We start from the raw sequence: 21,789 nt of genomic DNA on the forward strand, positions 1-21,789 counted from the left end.
ATCTCCTCAAACATTATCTTAATTGTATTTTATTATTCTAAAAGTTGAAATAATAGAAAATATATATATTGGTCTCTGTCCCATGTTCCTGGCACAGAGGTCCTAAAACCCTTGTTGTAATTTCCGAAGTGCTAAGAGCACCAGGAGCATCTTTTGTTTTATTGTTTGGTCTTTGACTCCGGTTCCTGACACAGGGCTTCTGAGTCCCTTATAATTTCCTGGGTGATAGCAGTGTCCTTTGTTCTTTTTTTTTTTTCCCACCTGGGCCACACTGCACGCAGCTTGCCAGATCTTAGTTTCCCAACCAGGGATTGAACCCGGGCCCACGGCAGTGAAAACTTGGAGTCCTAACCACTGGACCACCAGGGAATTCCTGCAGTGTCTTTTGTTCCAATGAGGTGGCTCTGGGTGGGCGCCTGGATGGGGGCCGGTCACCAGAAGGACCCAGCCATGATTAGGGTCTTAGAACTTTCACCTCCACTCTGTTCTCCAGAGAGGGGAGAGGGGCTGGAAAGGGAGTTAATAATTGATCATGTCTATGTGAGGAAACTCCCATAAAAATCCCAACAGGTCCGGGTTCAGGGAGCTTTCAGTTGGTGAACACGTGGAGGCGTGAGGAGAGTAGCGTTTTCAGAGAGGACGTGGAGGGGCCTGTGCCTCTTCCTATGTCCCTTGCCCTACCTGTCTCTTCCTTCTGGCTGTTCTGAGTTATATCGTTTCATAATAAACCAGTAGTCTAGCACCTAAACTGGTTTCCTGAGTTCTCTGAGCTGCTCTAGCAAATTAATCAAACACAAGGAGGGGTTGTGGGAACCTCCAATTTATAGCCAATTGGTAGAAGCACAGAGACAACCTAGATTTGGGATTGGCATCTGAGGTGTTTGTGTGTGTGGTGCTAAGTCTTGTGGGACTTTGGCCCAAAGATGTGTTTCACGTTCACCCCTTCCCAGGTACTTTCTTTTTAACACTGCCCAATGTACTTGAGCTTTCTCACTGAGAGTTATTTAAAGTTGTGTAATGTGAGGTTGCAGGTTGGCTGCAAATATGTTATTACACCAGTGTAATTTAAAATAAATAAATATGTGAAAGTACACATGCAGAGGCTTTTTTTTTTTTTTTTTTTGCGGTACGTGGGCCTCACACTGCTGTGGCCTCTCCCGTTGCGGAGCACAGGCTCCGGACGCACAGGCTCAGCAGCCATGGCTCACGGGCCCAGCCGCTCCGCGGCATGTGGGATCTTCCCGGACCGGGGCACGAACCCGTGTCCCCTGCATTGGCAGGCGGACTCTCAACCAGTGCGCCACCAGGGAAGCCCTGCAGAGGCATTTTTAATTTACACTGGTAGCCAACATTTTTAAATTGAAGTTTCACCCACAAAAAGATTTCTGGGTTGTTTGTTCATTTGTTTTTTGAACATTGAAGCCTGGAGCACTAGGCCTGTATTCTTTGGCAGAGCCATGTTGTGGTTGTCTTTAAAAGGACTGCTGCTTTCCAGTTCAGCACATTGCCACCACTATTGTTCTACATCTGGCCTTCTGCACTCATTGATTGATACCGTTTTGCCACTAGGAATTTGCATTTGTGACTTCTGGTTATATGCTGACTAGTAAAATGGCTCACCATTTCTGATAGGCAGCTTTCTTAATCTTATGTCAGAGTTTTAAAGTTGAACTAGTATTCTGATTGCCATTTTTGTTGGCCAGATTGGGCTTTATTTTTGCTAGAGATCTCAATTCTGCAATATTTTATATTTTGGAGATTAAATCTTTAAAATTTTTTTTACCACAGCCATTTATAAAACAATATTAGTACACTATAGCTTAATTTTTGTCACTGTTCTTTGGCATTTGTCAGGAACTAAATCGTTTATAATCTAGTAGTAGTTCCTTGTAATGAAAATGATCTCATAACTAATCACAAATTAATGTTATAACTTAAACACAGACTCCCTTATCATTAATATATAGTAAGACCACATAATTTGCCATTGAAGCTTATAACCAGGTCCAAAAAAGTTTTGGATTTGAAACTTACTACGTGACTCTTTATATTAAATGCCACTGACACATTTAACAAGAATTTTGAATATAACAGTTCTTTTTAACCAAAGGAAGCAGTTAAAAAGGGTTTTTGTTGGGATATATAAGGAGACTTCATATAACTGGCATCGAGGGTCGGGAGAAAACTCTGAGTATTTCTAAAGGGGCCTTTTTGTATACTTTCACCGAAACAAAAAGCTAAGTTAATTTAATCTGCAGTTAAATTTATGATATTCAAAGAGGGTATCTTGGTAATATAATAATTATTTGGTAAATTGTATCACTTTAGGTGGAGGAAGCTAAACAAGAATTACAAGAAGTTGTTGAATTCTTGAAAAATCCACAAAAATTTACTGTTCTTGGGGGTAAACTTCCGAAAGGTAAGATATCTTCCCTTTCGCGTAACTTGACAAAATACTGTAATATGTCACTAATTTAACTTTTATCAAATTTGACTGATCAAAGTTTAATTCTTAATTGCTATTTTACAAATAAGTGCTCATTCTGAACATACTGTTCTGTAATCTTTTTTTTTTTGGTAATTTAAAATTTTGTTATAATTTCAAATTTTAAGTAAATTGCAACAATAAATAGTACAAAGAACTCCCTCCATACTTTTAACTCATGAGACTCAAAATTTTTTTAACATTTTGTTCTATTTGCTCATTCCTTTCTTTACATAACATGTATTTTTTAAACCATTTGCAAGTAAATTATAGATGTCATGCTCCTTTGCCCCTAAATACTCATTGTGTGTTTCCTAAGAATTATGGATATTCTCTTTACACCACTTCAGTACAGTTATTAAAATCAGGAAATTTAACATAGATCCAAAACTATTATCTAATTCAAAGTCATATTCAAATTTCAACATTTGTCCCAATATGTAAACAGTATTTAAATGATATAGGAGAATTAGTTAAGGAGCAGATCCTGAAGTGAATCATTAGTAGAGACAAATACGTTTTGGCTATGTTTCAAAATATCGGTCATTGATGTGCCTTCAACTGCAAAGCTATATAAATTAATAATTATTTGTTATAAGTTCATGTCAGGCTTTGTTTCTGATTTTTAATTTGAACCATTCTTGTTTATTTTTTCTTTTAGGAATTCTTTTAGTTGGACCACCAGGGACGGGAAAGACACTTCTTGCCCGAGCTGTGGCCGGAGAAGCTGACGTTCCTTTTTATTATGCTTCTGGATCAGAATTTGATGAGATGTTTGTGGGTGTGGGAGCCAGCCGTATAAGAAATCTTTTTAGTAGGTTTTAACATATCTTTCATACAGTACTAATTTCTCTTAACTTTAGGGAAAGAGGGTTTCTCACCCTTTCTTTGCTACCTGTTTCTGATTGATATAATTGGCTGAAATAGCCATTGTAGGGTTCTGGTTTCAGATAACTTAGTGTGTGAGCTAAAATAGAACTGTACTTTTTTTTTTCCCCCAATTAGTCGGAAGAGCTAGTGGAAGTGCTAGATTGCTGGGTGAGGCTGGGGGCTACTGAAAAGCTGGGTTTTTGTTTGTTTTGTTTTGGGGGTTTTTGGGGTGTGTTTTGTTTTCACCTTATTTATCAATTCTTTTTTTTTTCTTTTAACTTCTTTATTAAGCTGGTTGCATAAAAGATATATATTCTCATATTGACAATTCTTGTCATGAACAAAAGCAACAAAAATAAGGCAATAGTAAGATGTGCTTCACATATAAACAATCATGCAGTAGTAGGAAATCTGGCCCTGTACAACAAAAATTTAGGTAGTAAAATGTGAATAAGCCCTGTATTCAGAAGATACCCAAATGTGTGAGCAAAGACAGCACACCGATAATAGAACCCACTTAGGTTCCTTGTTTATTACGCATAATTCCTTAATTATCCATTTGTGAAATAAGAATAAACATTAAGAAGCATGGGATCCAAATTGCATTCATTTTCACAATATCAATACTAAACTCAAAATAGCAACTTCATTGAATATAAATGTTAAATGTTTCAAAAGTAAAAGACAATCTTAATTTTTTGTAATCCTATGAATAGAGTCTGCAAAAAATAGTAGATTATTTTACTCTACTTACAAGGAGACTAGGCCTCAGCCTGCACTGAAGGAGTATGAGCAACAAACGACAGCAAACAAATATCATTAGGAGTAATGCCCGTACATATCAAAATATCTTGGTGAACCACATTCTACTTATATAGCCAATCTATTAAATAACCAGCATAATGGAAGCTTACGCCTCATGCAAGAGAATTACTAAATTAACTATATATCTATTAGAAATTTCTAAACCCCACTCCCAAAACAATTTTAGTACACCTATCAAGTACTGTAGGTCATTTAGAAAAACAGAAATAAAACATACACACAGCCTTTGTATTAAAAATTTTCATAACCTATAAACAATGTTCAGATATAAACTGTGAACTAAATGTTTTTTCTAAATATGATTTATGTAATCAAGACTTTCTTAAACAAAGACAGGTCTTAGGAATATGATCTGTACAAACTTACAGTAGTGTATATTCCAATAGAGATTTTCTTCCTATTATGATATAACAATATAACTCTTTTCTGAGTGAAGATATATGTTAAGGCTTAAGGTGTAAACACTTTGGAAGGCAAACAACTTAGTGAAGAAATTACTGTTCATTTAAAAATGTGTATCATCTCATAATAGGCCCCAGAATTTTCGAATTCACATGTGAGAATACATTTACATGTTAAATTTCTAGGAAAGGCACAAGCTTTATGTAAAAAACCAGCAAAATTTTAAATGCACCAATTTATTGAAAAAGCCGTTACTTTTATTAGAAACAAAAAATGCTTCTCAAGATGTTGGCAACAAGTCATAGTATAGACGTCTGTTTCAAACAGTGTGCTTCTCTCTTCAATTATAAATTATATTCCAGTTGGAGAAGGAATACCTCCTTGGCTATGGGAAGTAGAAGTATTTGAGGGACTGTGTAAGCTGGTCTCTTTGTACACAAACCATGCATTTCCTCCCCAAAGTATCATTCAGAAAGCCAAAGATCACAGATACATTTAGGGATCCCATAGTAGTCACAGAGCCAAAATGACATATCACTCCTTGTTGATTACAAGGCAGAAGTTCCTGGACAATATTGTGACCAGTAGCTGTTTTAATATCTGTAAGAGCTTTATCCCAGGCTGAAGTGCTCACCAACCACAAAAAAGTGGCAACAAGAGTAACAACAAAGTCAACCATGGGAAGTTTTCGACTATCACAATACAGGTTCGTGTAACCAACATAGAGCAGCGATGCAGTACAGGAAGACAAAGACTGCAAAAGTAACATAGAACTGTGCAGAAGAAGAGTAATCTCCGATAAGGACGTGAATTTTCCAATCTACATCACACATATTTACACCTTGAGGTGCCTGAAATGATGCTTCATTCAACCTGAATTGATAACCAAAAGTAGCTGTAATCGTTTTATTGTCAGAAACTTCAGGATGACAAGCCACTTGAATTTCTGTTTTGCCCTTAAAACCTCCACAGGTGGCAAAAGCAAAGACAGAAGCAGTCCACTTGAGGACCTTGATGAAGCCGAGTGGCTCCTTTCGCGGGTTGAGGTTGAGCTGGAAGGAGGACATCCTCTGAGGGAAGGAGGGAAAGAGTCAGGACGGTGGGGCGGAGGAGGAGGGGGACCGAAGAGACAGCTGCCCGGCCGTGAGAGAGGGCACGCGGGGCGGGCCTATCAAGTTTTTAGTATGTATTTTAAAAGTATTTGCCTCAAATCTGATTGTATATGGTTTGTACAGCGAGGAAGAATGAATACTCAATGGTATAATTTTTTTTTTCTTCTGAGGCTACTGTTCTTAAATCAGTTAAGAAGGACCTCCTTTTATGTATTTTCTCCCTACTGAATGTCTTTTTTTGGCTTTTTAACTGTCTTAAAAGTTGTTAAATATTTATGCAATTTTATTTTAAAAGTGTTGATTTTATTAAACTTATTTGAATCTTTTCTGTCTTCTTAGGGGAAGCAAAAGCAAATGCCCCGTGTGTTATATTTATTGATGAATTAGATTCTGTTGGTGGGAAGCGAATTGAATCTCCAATGCATCCATATTCACGGCAGACCATAAATCAACTTCTTGCTGAAATGGATGGGTAATTGAATCTTCCTCTGTCTTTAGAATTTGGTGATATATTTGGTAGCATACTAGAGATAGGAAAAATTCATGTTTATAGGCAACAGAGTAGTCCCTCGTCCAAGAAGTAAAGACAAGCTATTTTGACTATTGTATTGTTTTTACTAATGGGATCATTGATAATTGTTACATCAACTTCTCTTAAATTAAAAAATAGATTTTTCATTTACTGTAGCATGGCAGGAAAGCAGTGATTCCAGCTGAAAGTAGTAGTCTCTTTGGAGATGTAAAGGGAGAATACCCTTATCCCTACACTGTTTGTGACTAGCTTTGAGTGTTGCTGTAGATCAAAAAAATGTTTCTTAAAGTCATATAAGACATTCTGGAAGTCTAGGAGCAAATAATTTGAATTGGTAAACTTGAAAATATTTTTCAAAAATTAGTCGGGGACTCAAGCTTTTTGTGTCAGGTCATCTCTTCCTAACTAGAAAAATTATTATGAAGGTATGTAACCACAGATGACTTGGTGATTTATTATTAACACTTTTATTGAAGTGCACTGGCATTTTAAGAAACAATTAGAGATGCCTTATCATTTTGGGCATTAAAAAGATCAATCCCTTTTCTTTGCTGTTAGTAAGATTAACGATAAACAGTTCTGCACAGAACATTTCTACATGTGTGCTGTTTTAATTTTCAATGAAAAGGTCCTTTTTTTTTAATAATAGTTTTAAACCCAACGAAGGAGTTATCATCATAGGAGCCACAAACTTCCCAGAGGCATTAGATAAGTAAGTATTAAAATTTTTGTGATATATTCTAGAATAGTGATGAACTTTAAAAATATTGTGCTAAGTGAAGGAAACCCATCACAAAACATCACATATTATATGATTGCTTTTATATGAAATGTCTAGAATAAGCAGATCCATAGCAACAGAAAGTAATTTAGTGGTTGCCAGAGGTTAGGGAAAATGGGGAATAACTGCCAGTAGATTTGGGGTTTCTTTCAGCTGTAGAAGAGAGGGAGGGGGTAAAAATTCTCTAAAATTAGATTGTGGTGATGGTTGGGCAACTCTGAATATATTAAAAACCACTGGGTTACGCTACCAAATGTAAAATAGATAGCTAGTGGGAAGCAGCGGCACAGCACAGGGAGATCAGCTCCGTGCTTTGTGACCACCTAGAGGGGTGGGATAGGGAGGGTGGCAGGGAGGGAGACGCAAGAGGGAGGGGATATGGGGATATATGTATATGTATAACTGATTCACTTTGTTATACAGCAGAAAATAACACAACATTGTAAAGCAAATTATACTCCAATAATGATGTTAAAAAAAAAAACAACACTGGGTTTTCGACTTCAAATTCTATGATATGAAAATTGTATCTCAGTAAAGCTGCTAAAAGAATCTTCTCACAACTTAAACATCACAAAGCTTTTGGGTGGGGGGTAGAGAGGATTTTTAGAATAAAATTGACTATAGTTTAAATTTTTTATTGGTTTTATTATATAGAAGTTATTCATACTTTCATTTGATCTAATAGTTGGTTCTTGCCTAAGACTCTAGTTTAACATTTTGTACTTAATAGCAGTAAGATGGATGTGTAGCTCTCATAATAGATTGCTGTAGAATTATTTGTTCCTGGACTGGCTGACTTGCATGTCTTTGTCTCTGAAGGGTTGTATGCTATCTAGATGCACACATTTATCTATATGAACCTTTGTTCTGCCTTCTGGTTATTGAAACTGTTATTTGAGCCACGTTTTATAAGGAACTAATCTGAATATTTATGTTCAAAATAAATATTGGTTGCCATTGTCTTTCCATCTTCTCTTTAGGATGTCAGTCCTGTTTAACTTGACCTTCAGCACGGTCAGCTTATTAATTTATATTTTCTTTTTGTATTCTCCCTTTAGCGCCTTAATACGTCCTGGTCGTTTTGACATGCAGGTTACAGTTCCCAGGCCAGATGTAAAAGGTCGAACAGAAATCTTGAAGTGGTATCTCAATAAAATAAAGTTTGATCAGTGTAAGTCTTAATTCGATGATACATTATCTCCATAAAATGGTAATATATCAATCCACCCTGTTTGTGGTCCTTACTCAGGATGTCTTAAAAGACAAATTCCTTTAAATGTCTATTTTTCTCTCCTCTTGTTTGTCCATAAAGTCCATTTCTCAATTAATGTGTGTCCAGAGATTCTGTCATTTTGAATCCCGATTCTAAAGAAATTTTTCTTTTGAGTACTTAGATAATGCTTGATGAAATCTATGTATAAATGTTTCTTTAGATGAATGTAAAATATAAAATAATATAAAAAGCACCTGTATATTATGAGCATAGTACCTCATGATATAGTCACTTTGGGGCCAAAAGAGGGGAAGCAAACTATAAAACAAAACACATGGAAATATTATGGAACTACCTGAGTAATAAAAGCAGCTATTAAAGCTGCAGTATTTTCAAAGATATCTGAATCAATTCTTAAAACCAAGTATGTTTCCGATAATAAGGGGGGCTTTTATGTCCAAAGTTATTTCAAGATGAAATTCTGAAAACAAAATGTCTATGAATGTGCTTTTTCAGTTTGTGGTTAGGCCATAATTAAAGGTTTGTAAATCGTTATCTGGCAACTCTACCTTTCTTTGTTTATCACAAAGTTATTTAAATATAAGAACTTTTGTGATTTGTCCCAATGACAATTTTAATGGTGTGTTTAATAGCAGTTTTGGCTTTTTCCCCTTAGAATTCAGTGAAGTAAGCTTTTGTAAAATTACAGTTCATGATGGCTATCTTCTTTTTTCTTTTGCAATGTGAGTTCTTTATGAAGAGCTTTTTATTAGCTCTTCTGAAATTTTAATATTGTGTCCTGTCTGCATATAGCTGTTGATCCAGAAATCATAGCTCGAGGTACTGTTGGCTTTTCTGGAGCAGAGTTGGAGAATCTTGTGAACCAAGCTGCTTTAAAGGCAGCTGTTGATGGAAAAGAAATGGTTACCATGAAGGAACTAGAGTTTTCCAAAGATAAAATCCTAATGGGTAGGTTTTCTTTTTTTTCCCCTGTTCATTATGTTAGAGAAAAAATTCTTTTTTTTTAAATTGCCACTTGGTAATTTTTGGTTTGGTGGTAATTCACTCTTTTTTTTTTAATTTTTATTTATTTATTTATTGGCTGCATTGGGTCTTCGTTGCTGCATGCGGGCTTTCTCTGGTTGCGGCGAGCAGGGGCTACTCTTCACTGCGGTGCATGGGCTTCTCATTGCGGTGGCTTCTCTTCTTGTGGGTGCGTGGTGCTTCAGTAGTTGTGGCTTATGGGCTCTAGAACTCAGGCTCAGCAGCTGTGGCGCATGGGCTTAGTTGCTCCGCGGCATATGGAGTCTTCTTGGACCAGAGCTCGAACCTGTGTCCCCTGCATTGGCAGGTGGATTCTTAACCACTGCGCCACCAGGGAAGTCCGAGAAAAAACTCTTAATTTTGAGAGAAAGTTTATAAAAAAGAAAGGTATAGAAACATGCAAATATATACTCTAACAGAGCAACACAGTTTGGCCTGTTACAGAACAAATATATTATAACTTATATTACACTCTTTGGGGGGCATGAGTGCCCATGTCTTTCCTCTTGTCTGATATTGCTGATAAAAGAATAGTTAATTTTACTGTTTTTCAGTATTTAATTTTTATTTTAAATCTTGAATTGCCTTCAAAACAGGTTAGTTGTGATGTTCCTGTTAAATTAGAAGTTTATTTTCTAGAAATAGAATAAAGCTTTTCCTTTTGATATAAGGATTAAGATGATAGTTTTTAGAGTTTGGTTTTCAGTTGACAAATTATGGTTTACATGTGTTGTAGAGTGGAATCTACTCATTTTTTAAACTTTCACACTTTTAAAATATTTATTAATGATATTAAATCATATGACTCTAAGAATGACTTTGAGGCAAAGGAGCTTCATTCATTTAAATATACCTTCCTAATGGAGTATTTTACTTAAGTAAATTTTTATTCTTAGGGCCTGAGCGTAGAAGTGTGGAAATTGATAACAAAAACAAAACAATCACAGCGTATCATGAATCTGGTCATGCTATTATTGCATATTACACTAAAGATGCTATGCCTATCAACAAAGCTACAATCATGCCACGAGGGCCAACACTTGGACATGTGAGTATCTTTAGTTTTTCTTTTCTTTCAAATAGTGCTCCCCAGGAGCTTATGTAGAAAATTGCTGATGAAAACATTTCAAAAGAAAATTCAGCTACTTCCTAGGTGTGTTGATACTTTCTTCTTTAACTTCCTCAACTGTCTTGAAATCAGACATACTTGTGAAATTTACCTGCTAATAAAGGATATCCTTAATATTTCAGATAATATATTTACATTATGAAATGTAATTCAGGAATGACAGCAAAATATAATTCTTAAATATGTAGTTGCTCTTTTCCCCTCGAAAGAAATTATGTATCATAGTGACTGGTTCAATAGTTTTTCTGAGTTTTTTCTCATTGAGTACAAGTTTCATTTTCATATCTTTCTAATTATAGACGTTTTATTTTTATTTATTTATTTTTTAAATTTTATTTTTGGCTGCGTTGGGTCTTCTTTGCTGCACACGGGCTTTCTCTGGTTGAAGCGAGAGGGGGCTGCTCTTCATTGCGGTGCGTGGGCTTCTCGTTGCGGTGGCTTCTCTTGTTGCAGAGCACAGGCTCTAGGCGTGCGGGCTTCAGTAGTTGTGGTACATGGGCTCAGTGGTTGTGGCTTGCAGGCTCTAGAGCACGGGCCCAGTAGTTGTGGCGCACAGGCTGAGTTGCTCCGCGGCATGTGGGATCTTCCCAGACCAGGGCTCGAACCGTGTCCCCTGCATTGGCAGGCAGATTCTTAACCACTGCACCACCAGGGACGTCCCTATAGACATTTTAAACATTTTTGTGCAACGAGGGACAAACAGTTGTATTGCAACATTAACTACTTATTATTTATAAACTGCACTTTTGCTTTCCTCATTTTATACATAGCTGGTTTGGTAATCAATCACCATGACCACCTCTATTAAATGCCGCTGAGCTTTCAGCATCATGGTATTAAGTAAGGTCATGAGAGACAAATGATAATTCAGGTTATTAATGTAAGTGTTTCAAAACTGTGTCTGAATTTTTTCTTTGGTTTTCAATTGTCTAGGTGTCCCTGTTGCCTGAAAATGATCGATGGAACGAAACTAGAGCTCAGCTTCTTGCTCAGATGGATGTCAGTATGGGAGGAAGAGTGGCAGAGGAACTTATATTTGGAGCTGATCATATTACAACAGGTTGGCTGTAAAGAATAGCTTTGGTTCAAATTGTGTTTGTTGGTTTAAAGATTTTTTTTTAACTTGAGTTTTATGTATATTTTAAAATTTTAGGTGCTTCCAGTGATTTTGATAATGCAACCCAAATAGCAAAGCGGATGGTCACCAAATTTGGAATGAGTGAAAAGGTAATGGCTAATTTTAATCCTTCCTCATGTATCAAATGTTGATGTGCCAAGTGTCTCTTTGTGAGAGAGGGTTCTCATTATAAATTGATAGATTTTCCCCTGTCTCATTCCAAACGGATTTAACAAAGCTTGCTCTAAACTAAATGTCATTTTCTGAGAAATGTAACATACTCTTTCCATTCCAGCTGCTCAAACAGTAAGAGTTATTACTTCATGAATTAACCAAATGATAATATAAATTCTTTAGCTTTTTTTATTCATATGACATCGCAGACCTACTTGTTGAGCTTGCTTACTTTGCCCTTTCCACATACTTCACGTTCCTACATTATCACTGTGGCTCCATAAAGCAATTCCAGTACTCTGTGAATTGTGGATTTCTGGACTAGAATAGCTGCTAAGGTTTTCTAAGAAGGTACTCAGAACGATACTTAGGATTTAAAATTTTCTCTCTTGCTCACACTTTTTAGTATTATACTATCAGAAAAATAATGAAGTTTTTTGCCCTCAAGGGCATTTTTATATTGTATTTTTTCCTTGCCCCCATGATATTTATTTTCTTATGTATAGGATAGTACTTCCTCTGTTACATATATTAGTGTTGGAGATTTTTCTGTTGGATTTCTTTCTTTTCATTGATTTTAGCTTGGAGTTATGACCTACAGCGATACAGGGAAACTGAGTCCAGAAACTCAATCTGCTATTGAACAGGAAATCAGAATCCTTCTGAGGGTAATGATCTTTTTTTTTTTAATGTTTATTTATATATTTAGTCAAAATGTGCCTAAATTTTTGGGTGCTTGCAAAAAAACTAAAGTTCCTCTGTTTTATAAAGTTAATAGGTGCACCGTTGCTGCCGTGATTAAATATGTCATAGACTGGATCTTTGACATAGACTGGAACCCCTGATCATAGACTGGATCTTTATTTTATTCTGGCCATAGGCTAAGAACAATTTATATATATATATATATATTTTTTTTTAAATAAATTTATTTATTTTATTTTTGGCTGCATTGGGTCTTTGTTGCTGCACGTGGGCTTTCTCTAGTTGCAGCGAGCAGGGGCTGCTCTTCATTGCGGTGGCTTCTCTTGTTGCTGAGCATGGGCTCTAGGGCACGGGCTTCAGTGGCTGTGGTGCGGGGCTTCAGTGGTTGTGGCGTGCGGGCTTAGTTGCTTCGCGGCATGTGGGATCTTCCCGGACCAAGGATTGAACCCATGTCCCCTGCATTGGCAGGCGGATTCTTAACCACTGTGCCACTAGGGAAGCCCAGAACAATTTACATTGTGATTTAAATATTCAGTTGTACTTTAGCTGATATATTTCTAATATTTTATGTATTTTCTTTAATTTGATTATTTTACTTGGACATGGTTATGTTCAAAATGTCTAGTAATTGTATTGTGTTTATATGACCTGTGCTTCTTGGTGTTGGTAAGTTCATTTTTACATTTTCCACCCAATTTTATAAGGACAAAAATATAATTCGCTAGTAAAATATTGGCATAAACATTGTACAGGCAAATATGACACTGCCAAAAATGAACTGTTATTACTGCCGTTATTCATAAGCTGATAAACTTAATTCAGACTCACCTTTGGAAAGAGAGTTGAAGGATTTAAATGAAAAGTTCAAGGTGGGTTGCAAAAAAAAAAATCAAATGTATGGAAGTCAGGGATCACCTCCAATGATACTGTATTACAGTATTGAGAGGTGAGTGTGTTACCAAGTAAAAGAATGGAAATTATATCTTTTCTGGCCATTCTAGATTGAGTAAATTGGGTGAAATCTCAAGAGGCAAAAGGAGCAAACTCCCTTTCCTTTTAGCACGTATACTGAAAAGAGAAATAGATTTCTGTGTTCACAGACCTTATTTAGAAAGCAGATGAGTACAGTGTATACTTTTATTTCTTAAGTAGCTTTTTGTTTAAGTAGTCCTCAGTTATCTCTATGATAGATTTTGAGGTTAAAAATGTACCATTTGAAAGTATGAAAGAGTTATCTTTAGGGAACCAAGCTTTTAAATGCGTTTATCTTTCATAAATAGAAGTCAATAGATTTTATAGTTTTTTTAGGGTGCATAAAGGCTTTTTATCTCATTTAGGGTTTTTGCTTCTCCTAAGGTTTCTGCCTCTTACATGTCTGCTTTGTATTTCAGGATTCGTATGAGCGAGCAAAACATATCTTGAAGACTCATGCAAAAGAGCACAAGAATCTAGCAGAAGCTTTATTGACCTATGAGACTTTGGATGCCAAAGAGATTCAGATTGTTCTTGAGGGGAAGAAATTGGATGTGAGATGATAGCTCTTGATGCATTGTTGGTTTTATTGCAAGACCATAAGTAGCACTGCAGTAGTCGTATTTTGCAACACTTTTCTCTCATTCTTGGTATCACTCAAGGGTGTGAAACACTTTGTCGGTCTTTTGTCACATTTATCTAATTTTGATTACTCTCATGATGGACAACTACTGCAAACAGCAATTTATTAAAGAAAATAAAGAACTATCAGGATTGAAAACAGCTTGTTTGAGAAATGTCAATCAGTTATTAAGTTGAAAATAAGTAATGATTTTATGGTTGGTTACAGTGCTAGATGTGAATAGAAATTGTGCCTTTAGCTCTTGGGAAGTATTTTTACTTAGGAAAATAAAATTCTTGAAGGATTGTCTTTATTTCTAGATAGTACCACTTATCTTTGATAAAGAAATGATGCTATTTGGCTATTGGTAAATCATATTTCTACATACATCAGTGGAAACTTCATTAAGATGCACTTAATTATGATCTAGATTGACCATATATAAAGTGTTTTTTTAAAAACCTAAGAGTAGAGAATTGTGAACCTACAGATACAATCGTAATTTAAATGATTATTATAAGCTTTTTAAAATGCAGCTTGCATTTTCATGGTCTTTTTTTTTTAACATTACCATCACTCTGAAAATGAAGTTTATTTCAGAGCAGCAGTATTTTGTTAAATAAACAAGTAACACACCTCAAATTATGAATAACTATGTAATTATGCTTTGCGTTAAAACCAAAATAAAACCAAAAACCCAGTCCCATTCAGAGTGAACTTTTGAATTATGCTGTGTTAGAAATGGAAAGTTGTGTTTATTTTTCAGTCAGATTTTGTGAATATGAATGTGTTGTTACAGAATTTACAGATGACTTTATTTAACTCAGTAGAAAAATTATTTTAGAGCACATTGTATTGGTTTTACAACCATACTATATTCTTTTTTTTTTTTTTTTTTTTTTGCGGTACGCGGGCCTCTCACTGTTGTGGCCTCTCCCGTTGCGGAGCACAGGCTCCGGATGCGCAGGCTCAGCGGCCATGGCTCACGGGCCCAGCCGCTCCGCGGCATATGGGATCCTCCCAGACCGGGGCACGAACCCGTATCCCCTGCATCGGCAGGCGGACTCTCAACCACTGCGCCACCAGGGAGGCCCCATACTATATTCTTGAAGTGATTTTATTAAAATTACCTACAGTTTTCTAGTAACTTTTAAGCTGTATATGGTCTTCGTTGAGGTTGGTAGAGGGAGCTTGCTACATGATATTCTTGCCCTTTATTTGGGTAATTTAAAATTTTGATGTACTTTCAAACTTAGAGAAACATTACCAGAATAATACAAGGAATTCCCATATACCCTTGATTCAGATATACCAGTTATTTTCATTTGCCCGTTTTTTATTGCCCCTGCTTCCTTTCTCCCTTCCTCCTCTCTTCCCTCCCTCCTTCCTTCCCTCCCCTTCTCTCTGTGTTTATATATATATGAGTATACATGTCTTTGCATGGACACGTTCTCATTTGTCTTGGTAGACTTCTAGAAATTGCTGTGTGATGTGGTGAGTTTCTGTTTAACTTTTTAAGAACCTGATGAACTGTTTTGAAAGTAACTATATAATTTAATGTTCCAACTACCAGTGTATAAAGGTTCCCGTTTCTCCATATCTTGTACAGTGTTTCTTATAGTCTTGTCTTTTTGACAAAGCCAATCTAGTGGGTATGAAGTAGAATCTCATTGTGGATTTAATTTACATTTCCCTAGGACTAGTGATTTTGAACATCCTCTGCTAGGCTTTTGGTCATTTGTATATCGTCTTTGGAGAAATGTCTGTTGAAATCCTCCCTCCCCTCTTTGGGTTGTTGTCTTCTGTGTTGTAAGAGATCATATATTCTAAAGACAAGCCCTTTATTATATGGATCTTGTTTTTTTTTTGTTTTTTGTTTTTTTTTTTGGCGGTACGCGGGCCTCTCACTGTTGTGGCCTCTCCCGTTGCGGAGCACAGGCCCCGGACGTGCAGGCTCAGCGGCCATGGCTCACGGGCCCAGCCACTCCACGGCATGTGGGATCTTCCCGGACTGGGGCACGAACCCATGTCCCCTGCATCGGCAGGTGGACTCTCAACCACTGCGCCACCAGGGAAGCCCGATCTTGTTTTTTTTTAATCCAGTCTGAAAATCTCTGTTGTTTGAGTAGGGTGTTTAGTTCATTCATATTTAATATTTATGTAGTTGCTTTTACATCTGCCATTTGCTATTTGTTTTCTGTTTTTCTCATATCTAAAGAGATCCCTGTATTCCTCTTCTTTTTTTTTTGGCTGCACAGCATGGCTTGTGGGATCTTAGTTCCCCAACAGGAACTGAACCCGGGCCCTTGGCAGTGAGAGCACGGAGTCCTAACCACTGGACTAACAGGAAATTCCCTGTTCCTCCTATTGTGAGTTATGTCTTAGCAGTTGCTCTAGGGATGACAGTACGCATTTATCACTCGTAATCACAGGCTCCTTCAAAATAATACAAGTTTAATTCTGTCAAAATGTAGTAAATTTGTTCCAGTATATCTCCTTTTCTTTCCTTTGTGCTATTGTTGTCATGTTATATCTGTACGTGTTAAAACAACTTAATACAATTATTAACTACTGGTTTATATAATCTTAAGTCCTCTGTCTTTATCTGGGGATGTCTTTATTTTGCCTTTTTTGTTTGTTTGTTTGTTTGTTTTTTTTGCAGTACGCGGGCCTCTCACTGTTGTGCCCTCTCCCGTTGCAGAGCACAGGCACCGGACGTGCAGGCTCAGCGGCCATGGCTCACGGGCCTAGCCGCTCCACGGCATGTGGGATCTTCCCGGACCGGGGCACGAACCCACGTCCCCTGCATCGGCAGGTGGACTCTCAACCACTGTACCACCAGGGAAGCACAACAGTTTATTCTTTAAGCACTTTGAGTGTGTCGTCCCACAGCCTCTGATTTCCATTATTTTTGGTGAAAAGTCAGCTGTTAATGGTAATTTTGGTCTCCTTTTCCGATAGGTTGTTTTTCACTTGCTGCTTTCAAGAATTTTTTCTTAGTCTTGTCTTTTAACAGTTTGACTATGATGTGTATAAGTGTGGATATCCTTGAGTTTTTCCTATTTGGGATTCGTTGAACCTCTTGGATCTGTAGATTAATGTTTTTCATCAGATTTGAGACGTTTTTGGCAATTATTTCTTCAAATGTATTTATTTGCCCTTTCTTTTTCTGGGATTCTCCTTTCACATATGTTGATCTGGTCTCTGAGGCTTTGTTCATTTTTTTCATTGCTTTTCTCCCTCTCCTCTTCAGATTGAATACTTTCTGTTGATTCAGCTTCAAGTTCACTGATTCTTTCTTCTTCTTTCAACTGAATTTTTCATTTCAGATATTACATTTTTCAGCTCCAAGTTTCTATCTGGTTCTTTCATATACCTTGTATCTCTTTACTGAGATTCTTCATGCATTGCATCATTTTCATCATAGCTCTCATTAATTCTTTAAACATGAATTCCATTAGTTCTTTGAACATGTTCATAATAGCTGCTTTTAAGTCTTTGCTCATTCTAACATCTGGAGATACTCAGTTCCTATTGAATGCTTTTCTTCCTCAGTAAGGATACACTTTCTTCTTTCTTTGCTTTGTAATCTTGTTGAATTTCAGATAATGTAGCAATTACTAATTCTGAATTTTTCCCCCAAGGGTTGTTCTTGTTTTATTTAGTAACTTGCCACCAGTAAATTTGTGAAATCTGTCTCCACGGCAGTGTGCAGTCACCAACGTCTCTACTCGTTTTTTAAAGTAATAAATCTTGCTTCCTAAGCGTTGCTGCTGGATTGCATAGCTTAGCATATAGCCAAAGACTGGACAGAGGTTGTGTTCAAACCCCATCAGTCAGGCCTCCACTCTGCCAGTGGATCTGTGTGGGCTGGCAAGTACATACAGTGTTCAGGTCATTTTCAAGTCTGCTCTGGTCTGAGCTTTCTGATGGGCTTTTTTGCTTCTCCCTTGTGCATATGTGCAGGCTTTGGCAACCGTGGGTATGTGGGTGGCCTGAACCAGCTTCAGTTTCCGCTTTGCATGCCTGTACATCTGGAGTATATAGAGTGCTTATCAAACCCAGATGGCTGTCTTACCTCCTAGAACTTCCAGTGAAATCCCTAGCTACTCTGTTGTTTGCCCCAAACAGGACTACAACCTCACTGAGCCTTGTTTGCTTACCACTGAGCTCCCAGGTTAACTTACAATGCATCATATCAAATGAGTCCCCTCTGGCAGTGACAACAAGCCTTGTTCCCTGGGTCTGCTGTTGCCCTGGTTGAACTACTGCACCTGTAGACCTGGCCCGGGATGTGGCAGCACAGTAATCCCACAGGCTCACAGGTTCTTTCCCTAACTGGGTTTCATGAATAAGCACTTGTTAGTTGTAGATCTTCAGTTAATTTCCAGAGTGCTGAAATGGCTGTTTTATTAAACAGTTTATCCAAATTTATAGCTGCTTTTTAAAAAATGGAGATGATTTGTCAACCTCCTCCCCTCATCATGCCAAAAGTATATTTCCCCAGCTTATTCTGAATCACATTTCAACCAAATCAGTTAAATAAGGATGGACTTTGAGAGAACTTGTAAACTTTTTAAAGCTGTCCATTGAAAGCTACCACAATGCCAGAGTTTTACAAGTAACCTATACCTATTGAATAGATTACTTGTGGTAATTGATACATGTTTTATTTTTAGATATTCTTTGTTCATATTCATTTTAAAGTAAATACTGAGTTACTACAATCTGGCTAGTTATAAGCATTTTTCTTAATGTAAGTATTTAATATTTTAATAAAATATGTTGGAATGTAGATTTGATCTTTGAATTGAAAAAATAACACCTAGTCGTGGACATAAAATTTGGAGAGTTGATACATTTGAACTGAGGATTTTATTTCTATGCAGATTCTCCCCTGCCCCCATTCTGTCACATGAATCCCTATTCTTTTGGGCAAGAATGTGATTCCCTGACACACACCCCTCCCCACCTTTTAAACAGAAACTTAATTTAGTTATGTATCAATGCTTCATATGGGAATATAATGGGTAGCTAATCTGTTATGAATTTGAGAATGTATTTCATGAAAAAAGAAATTACAGAGCTGCCAAAGAGAGAGGGTGAGAGCAAGAGAGGTTGTAAAACCTGGTTTGGGGAACTCGATATGAATCTAATCTCCCACAGTTCTGGGAGCAGGTATGTAACTCATACCCAGGGAACCTGGAATCTGAAGGAACTGGTAGGTTACTTTGGCTCAGGACAGGAGAAGAACTGCTAATGTGTTGAGACTGTTCTGCACTCTCAGCATTTGCTTTGACAAAGACTGTTTGAGTGCTTATCGAGGACCAGATGTTAGTCAAGCGTGAAAGAGAGAAAGTGAGCCATGGTGGTGGATCCACGTTGGATACCGCACAAAAGGCCACTTAGAGGCGTGAACAGGCCTCAGAACAGGATAGTCCAAAGTGGGGCTCTGGATTCCTTAAGAGCCAAGAAGAAAGAATGGATTACATTCACTTAGGTCAAGGGAGTTACAGGTGAGAACAGCTGTGGGCACAGAAATGCCCCTGAGAGAGAGTCAGCTTTAAAACAATTGCCAGATCCAGACTGCTCAAAACCATCTCACATAAGAACTCTACCGCCCCCTGCAGTTTTGAACCTGGCAGCATGGGAAACCATAATTAGCCAGCTGAAGGAGGAAGGGTGGGATGAGGCAGGAAAGAAGGGGACCATGCCTGCTTTCCACCCCTACTGCAGGTGGTCTGCCTGTAGCATGGCCTAGCTGATTAACTCTGACTTGGCATTTTTATAGTTCTGTATAGTTATGTGGGGCTGGACATTGTTTTTCAGTGCTTTGTGAGTTAAAGCAACTCTGGACTTCTTATTACTTGAGAGTAAGGGTTTTCAACCTGGGTTGGGAGAAGAACCTCTCAATATTTAAAAGGGTAGTGGGAGATGAAGTTGCCTTCTAATTATATCCCATGAGTCAAAAATAGTGGTTACATATATTAACAGATTTTTGTTGGAACACTTTTCTGGGTGATATAATTCTATTCATAAGATTTTTCAAAATTGAAATATTTGTGTAATTTCCATCATAATCATGTATGGGATATGTGTGTGAGTAACTATTTTAACAAAGCTTCTAATGTCTTGGTATTTTAAAAAAATTTTATTGAAGTATAGTTAATTTACAGTGTTGTATTTCAAGTGTACAGCAAAGTGATTCAGTTGTACATATATATCTATATATATTCTTTTCCAGATTCCTTTCCATTATAGGTTATTACAAGATATTGAGTATAGTTCCCTGTGCTATACAGTAGGTCCTTATCTGTTTTATATATAGTAGTATGTATATGTTAATCCCAAACTCCTAATTTATCTCCCACCACCGCCCCCCTGCTATCCCCTTTGGTAACCATAAATTTGTTTTCTGTGTTTGTGAGTCTGTTTCTGCTTCGTAAATAAAATAAGTTCATTTGTATCATTTTTTTTTAGATTCCACATATAAGTGATATCATGATGTCTTTCTCTGACTTGACTTCACTTAATATAATCTCTAGGTCCATCCATGTTGCTGCAAATGGCATTATTTCATTCTTTTTTATGGCTGAGTAATATTCCATTGTATATGTATACTACATATTCTTTATCCATTCACTTGTCAGTGGACATTTATCGAAAAGATACATGCACCCCGGTGTTCATAGCAGCACTATTTGCAATATCCAAAACATCATGGAAGCAACATAAATGTCTTAGTATTTTTTATATGATTTTATTTCCTCCTCCCCCTTATATGATATTTTATTGTACTATATTATGGTTCAGTATTCTTTCCCCTTAAAATTCCTATGCAATTTAGTCATGTTATATTTCCATAATCATTATCAGTTTAATACTTTTAATATTGAAATAGCTAATCTAGGGATTTAGTAGAATGATCTATTTATTGTTAAAATGGGGACAAGAGAAACTGCTTTTAGTTGATTACAGCTCTTATTTCCCCCTTTATTCTGTTGATAACATTTTTATGATTATGTTAAAATTCAGGAATTATTTTGTGGGATCTTATTCTTTGCTCTCCATTTTATGTTGGTAAACTCTAAGGTTCTTGGGGACTTCCCTGGTGGTCCAGTGGTTAGGACTCCTCACTCCCAATGCAGGGGGCGCAGGTTCAAACCCTGGTCCGGGAACTAAGATCCTGCATGCCACATGGCGCGGCCAAAAGAAAAAGAAGAAGAAGAAAAAAAAAGCTGTTCTCTAATTTATTGTTTCTGTGTCTGCCTTTTCCCACCTGGTGTTGAGTTCTAGGAAGGAGTCTTGAACACTAGTATCTCTAAGACTAAATGCAGTGCTTTATAGGTAGACAGCTAATAAATCTTCAATGAGTGAAAGAATAATGGGCATTCAGTAGATTGATCCTAATTCCCCCATCAGGCAGAGCACTGGAACAGATGGGTCAGATTCTCCATAGACGGTTAAATAATGCCATAGAGAATATGAGTAGTAAGTGGTTTTTTCGTCTTTGAAAATATCGCAGTGACTATAACAATAAAGAAGATGGAATGTCTTCCTGAGGAAAATCTGCCTTCTTTTTTGGAAGATAAAATGTGCAAGGTAGGACTGAGTGCCAGGCTAACAGTATCTTTTACATAGAAGGATCTGTTAACTGGATAAAAAGATAACTTTAAGACCTGCAGCATGTGAAACTCCTTAAGTATTCTGGATTGATTTCATACAAGATGTGTTTTATCTTTGATCAACCAGTTGCCTCCATTCACAGTCCTGAGGCATGTTAAAGACCAGTTGTTGGTAAAC

General features: G+C 37.0%; 2 protein-coding genes across 3 annotated transcripts in view; one reads left to right on the forward strand and one right to left on the reverse strand.

Moving 5' to 3' along the window:
• The window catches only part of YME1L1 (YME1 like 1 ATPase), a 34,097-nt gene extending 19,792 nt beyond the window's left edge, over positions 1-14,305 (forward strand). For both annotated transcript variants that reach the window (XM_079699325.1, XM_079699326.1), the window contains 11 exons: positions 2,329-2,419; positions 3,147-3,299; positions 6,034-6,166; positions 6,876-6,938; positions 8,069-8,181; positions 9,037-9,192; positions 10,164-10,315; positions 11,330-11,456; positions 11,550-11,623; positions 12,269-12,355; positions 13,784-14,305. In XM_079699325.1, coding sequence (XP_079555451.1) covers positions 2,329-2,419; positions 3,147-3,299; positions 6,034-6,166; positions 6,876-6,938; positions 8,069-8,181; positions 9,037-9,192; positions 10,164-10,315; positions 11,330-11,456; positions 11,550-11,623; positions 12,269-12,355; positions 13,784-13,927 — 1,293 coding nt within the window. In that variant the 3' untranslated portion in view covers positions 13,928-14,305. The remainder of the gene's footprint in view (positions 1-2,328; positions 2,420-3,146; positions 3,300-6,033; positions 6,167-6,875; positions 6,939-8,068; positions 8,182-9,036; positions 9,193-10,163; positions 10,316-11,329; positions 11,457-11,549; positions 11,624-12,268; positions 12,356-13,783) is intronic.
• LOC307050686 (synaptophysin-like protein 1) lies at positions 4,934-5,649 on the reverse strand (the record flags this gene model as incomplete). Its single annotated transcript, XM_079700881.1, is given in 3 exon segments — positions 4,934-5,048; positions 5,050-5,313; positions 5,315-5,649. Coding segments are annotated over 3 exon segments (714 nt in total).
• Positions 14,306-21,789: the final 7,484 nt, after the last annotated feature.

Source organism: Hyperoodon ampullatus, assembly GCF_949752795.1.
Source record: "Hyperoodon ampullatus genome assembly, chromosome: 3".
Taxonomy (NCBI): domain Eukaryota; kingdom Metazoa; phylum Chordata; class Mammalia; order Artiodactyla; family Ziphiidae; genus Hyperoodon; species Hyperoodon ampullatus.